Source organism: Cryptomeria japonica, chromosome 7 (genome assembly GCF_030272615.1).
Source record: "Cryptomeria japonica chromosome 7, Sugi_1.0, whole genome shotgun sequence".
Classification (NCBI taxonomy): domain Eukaryota; kingdom Viridiplantae; phylum Streptophyta; class Pinopsida; order Cupressales; family Cupressaceae; genus Cryptomeria; species Cryptomeria japonica.
The window spans coordinates 238,910,440-238,913,755 of NC_081411.1; the positions used below are offsets into that span (position 1 = coordinate 238,910,440).

At 33.5% G+C, this 3,316-nt stretch overlaps 1 protein-coding gene across 1 annotated transcript; it reads left to right on the plus strand.

Annotated features, from left to right (window-relative positions):
* LOC131857096 (nudix hydrolase 2-like) lies at positions 1-2,039 on the plus strand. Its single transcript, XM_059209174.1, has 9 exons — positions 1-74; positions 149-360; positions 454-519; positions 610-747; positions 919-996; positions 1,104-1,154; positions 1,268-1,302; positions 1,408-1,516; positions 1,603-2,039. The coding sequence occupies exons 2-9, from the start codon at positions 169-171 to the stop codon at positions 1,783-1,785; spliced, it is 852 nt and encodes a 283-aa protein (XP_059065157.1). The 5' UTR covers positions 1-74; positions 149-168; the 3' UTR covers positions 1,786-2,039.
* The last annotated feature ends 1,277 nt before the right edge of the window (positions 2,040-3,316 follow it).

Here is a 3,316-nt window from a genome sequence, read left to right on the forward strand (position 1 = left end):
TATTGCACTACTAATTTAATTTAGTCTGTTAGGAAGTAGCCAAATTCAATCTTGCTCACAGAGCTACTCAGAAGGTTAGCATCTCTTCCTGCACCACTATGGTTCCTTTTCATTTCATTGTGCTAGGTATTGAACTATTTTTTGGCAGGTCGCTGCTTACACTGCACAATGGCATTCCCAACGAACGAGGTTTCGGCTACCACTAATGATGTTGAAACAGTTTTGAACGAAATATGTGAAGTGCTCAAAGCCCATGAAGACAGATATGATGGTGTAATTGTTGACATAGAGAATATGCAGAACGATGCTTGTCGTTTTGCAGCTTCACTGAAGGCATCACTTTCTCAATGGGCACGCCAGGTCAGTGCTTACTGCTTTGTTAACTCTAAATACGTATCCCTCAAGACAATAATAAATAGTACCCTCAATTCATCATACTTGTTGGGTATATAGGGAAAGAAGGCGGTGTGGATTAAAGTTCCCAAGGAACAGGCGAAACTAGTACCCGTTGCGATTGAGGTCAGTTTTTTAAAACATCGCTGCTACCATCGACGTTTTTTTCCCTCCAACCCATTTGGCTAGGCTTCAATACTGATTGGTGGATTACAGGTGGGATTTGGGTACCACCACGCAGAGCCTTCATATGTGATGTTAGTGCATTGGATCCCTCAAACTCCCCCCACCATCCCTGATAATGCTTCACATCAAGCGGGAGTTGCAGCTTTTGTATTCAACGAGGACGGAGAGGTAAAGATGTAATCCAGTTCTTATATATTGTAGTTACTCTGCTTAATATTCTCCTCCTGTCCGTAGCAATGTAACTGTGAAGTGTGAAAAGACATTCACTATTTTGAGTGGTTGTTCGATTTAAGAGGTTTTTTTTTCCTTACATAAATTATCGTGACAATGGCAATATAGGTTCTAGTAGTTCAAGAAAAGTGTGGCCCTTACAAAGATTCAGGGTTGTGGAAGATGCCAACAGGAAGAATTAACCAGGTATCAGGTTTAAATTTCCACGTCAAACTAAATTCAAGACCCTGCAGTTTTTACATGAAATTAAAAGACGATATCTAATGTACTTATCGGCAATTTGTTTCTGATAGGGGGAAGGCATTAAGGAAGGGGCCGTAAGAGAAGTTCAGGAAGAAACAGGGGTAAATGTCACTTACCTCACCTTTTTCCTCTGAATCAGGATTTTTACCTTATGTTCAATATAATTTCCGACATTTTTTTTTGATAATTTATGTATTTTCTTGTAGTCTTACAGATTAATACAGAATTTGTACAAGTGGTTGGGTTCAGGTAAGCAAAACTTTAATCATTAGAAAAAATTGTAACTTGTTTCATAGTTTGTACGAAGAAGGATAAGTTTGATCTAGCTCTATAATAGTTGTGATTGAACTGCAGGGATGGTCACAATGCCCCTTTCGGAAAATCCGATCTGCTCTTCGTGTGTATGTTGAGATCTCTTTCTTCTAATATTGTTGTGCAAGATACCGAAATTTCAGTAGCCAAGGTACGTGTTTAAACATTATTTCAACATCGTTCAGTTGGATAACTTCAATATCGTTTAAGTGGGGCTTAAATTTGTTTTATTTTCAGTGGATGGCGATAGAAGAATTTGCATCTCAACCTAAAAATCAGCAAAGCAAACTCCTAAAAGATATGATCGGCGTGTGTGTTGCCAACGTCAACGGACAATGTGAAGGATTTTCAGGCATTGGGATATCGTCCAACTCGCACAAACCCTCTGCTTTCTTCTGCACTGCCCTTAATTCTGAGTAAATTATCGGCATTTGCAAACTGAAGAACAAAGATAGAATGGATTTCAGCAACTTCATTCAATACATTCGTCCTAGTCATGTCTAGATATTCCTAGCACGCTCCATGTAACAATGATTTCCTCGATAGAATATTATATTTAAGTTAACATGTTGAACGAGTATATTTTTTTTAATCAAGTTTTGAAATAAATACAAATTTTTCAATTATATTTGAAAAATATTTGTATTGTATATTTGACACTATGATCATTTGAAACAAAGATTTGTAACAATTTCATGTTTGAAGAATTTATATTTATGATTTCTTTTGTTTTTATGAAATGAGCTTAAGAACTATTTATTTGTTGATTTATTTTGTTTCTACACATTAAAATTAGACTTTAGTGGACTTATACATAAATAAATGGTTGATTTTATGTAAAATAAATATATTATAAATGAACTCATACATCATCTTTCTAAAATTATTTCTCATACTCTTAAATTGTATTCTTAAGATGTAAATAAAAGAGTCACCAAATATATCATTAGACAATAGTGTGTACACACACAAACTTTACTTTAAAAAAATGACATTGTACAGTTGAAATAACATGGCACTACGCACTTATGATAACTTCCACTTCATCTTTAACGACTTTCTTTCATTGCACGTGAAGCATGAAGATGCTTTTTAAAAAATAGTAGCTTTACAAAATGTTCATGTGGAGTACAACTATTCATAACCATTTAGCTAACTAGTTATCTAATGGTCATAGCCAACTATACATCTATGCAAATTTCTACTACATCTTTGTTATACCAAATTTAGACCATAGTCTTTTCTATACATATAAATGTGGCCATGCACTGTATCAAAGGCGATATTTTCTTGAAATATGTTGTCTTTATGAATGATTTTTTTATTGTTAAAATTTACCCTCGTATGTTTTACTTGAAAATGTATGATGTGCATTCTTATCTATGTTGTAAAATATGACACTTGAAATTTGTGAAATATTTTTTATCTTCACATCTACATTTTTTTTCTTGTTATTTCTACATTTATTTAGAATTCCCTTATATTTGGTATCAAAACCTATTGCTTTCATAGATATCTTTTTGCTATAGTGTATATATTGCCCTTTCTTGCATAGTCTATTTGCATCCAACTCCTAAACTCCTCCAACTGTACTATTTTCAAACTTTTTATTTTACATACTTGCTTTGATTTAGGTATCAGAAATAAATTTCTTTTACTTCCCCTAATTCCTAACAAGGCTCTAGTGACTAATTAATTTTTGTTATACATAAAACTTTGATATTAGCTAGTTACAGTGTGGTGAGACTGGTTGTATTATAATACTACTTTGAAATAGAAATATGGAATCAATTTTGTTTCAATAATCTACTTATCCATTGCTAACTGCACCTTAAGGGATCAATCCTTAGTAGGATTTTTGTGTTTAAAGAATTCATACCAAATACAATCCATTCTTGTGAGAAGGTAGATTTTAAAAATTCAATAATAGATGCAACAAGACTCCAATTAT

Bases quoted from the DNA above. Each gene is read 5' to 3' on its own strand.
- LOC131857096 (XM_059209174.1), top strand. From the start codon at position 169: ATGGCATTCCCAACGAACGAGGTTTCGGCTACCACTAATGATGTTGAA. The intron at 748-918 runs GTAAAGATGTAA...ATGGCAATATAG, and splicing joins TATTCAACGAGGACGGAGAG to GTTCTAGTAGTTCAAGAAAA. The intron at 1,155-1,267 runs GTAAATGTCACT...GTAGTCTTACAG, and splicing joins AAGTTCAGGAAGAAACAGGG to ATTAATACAGAATTTGTACA.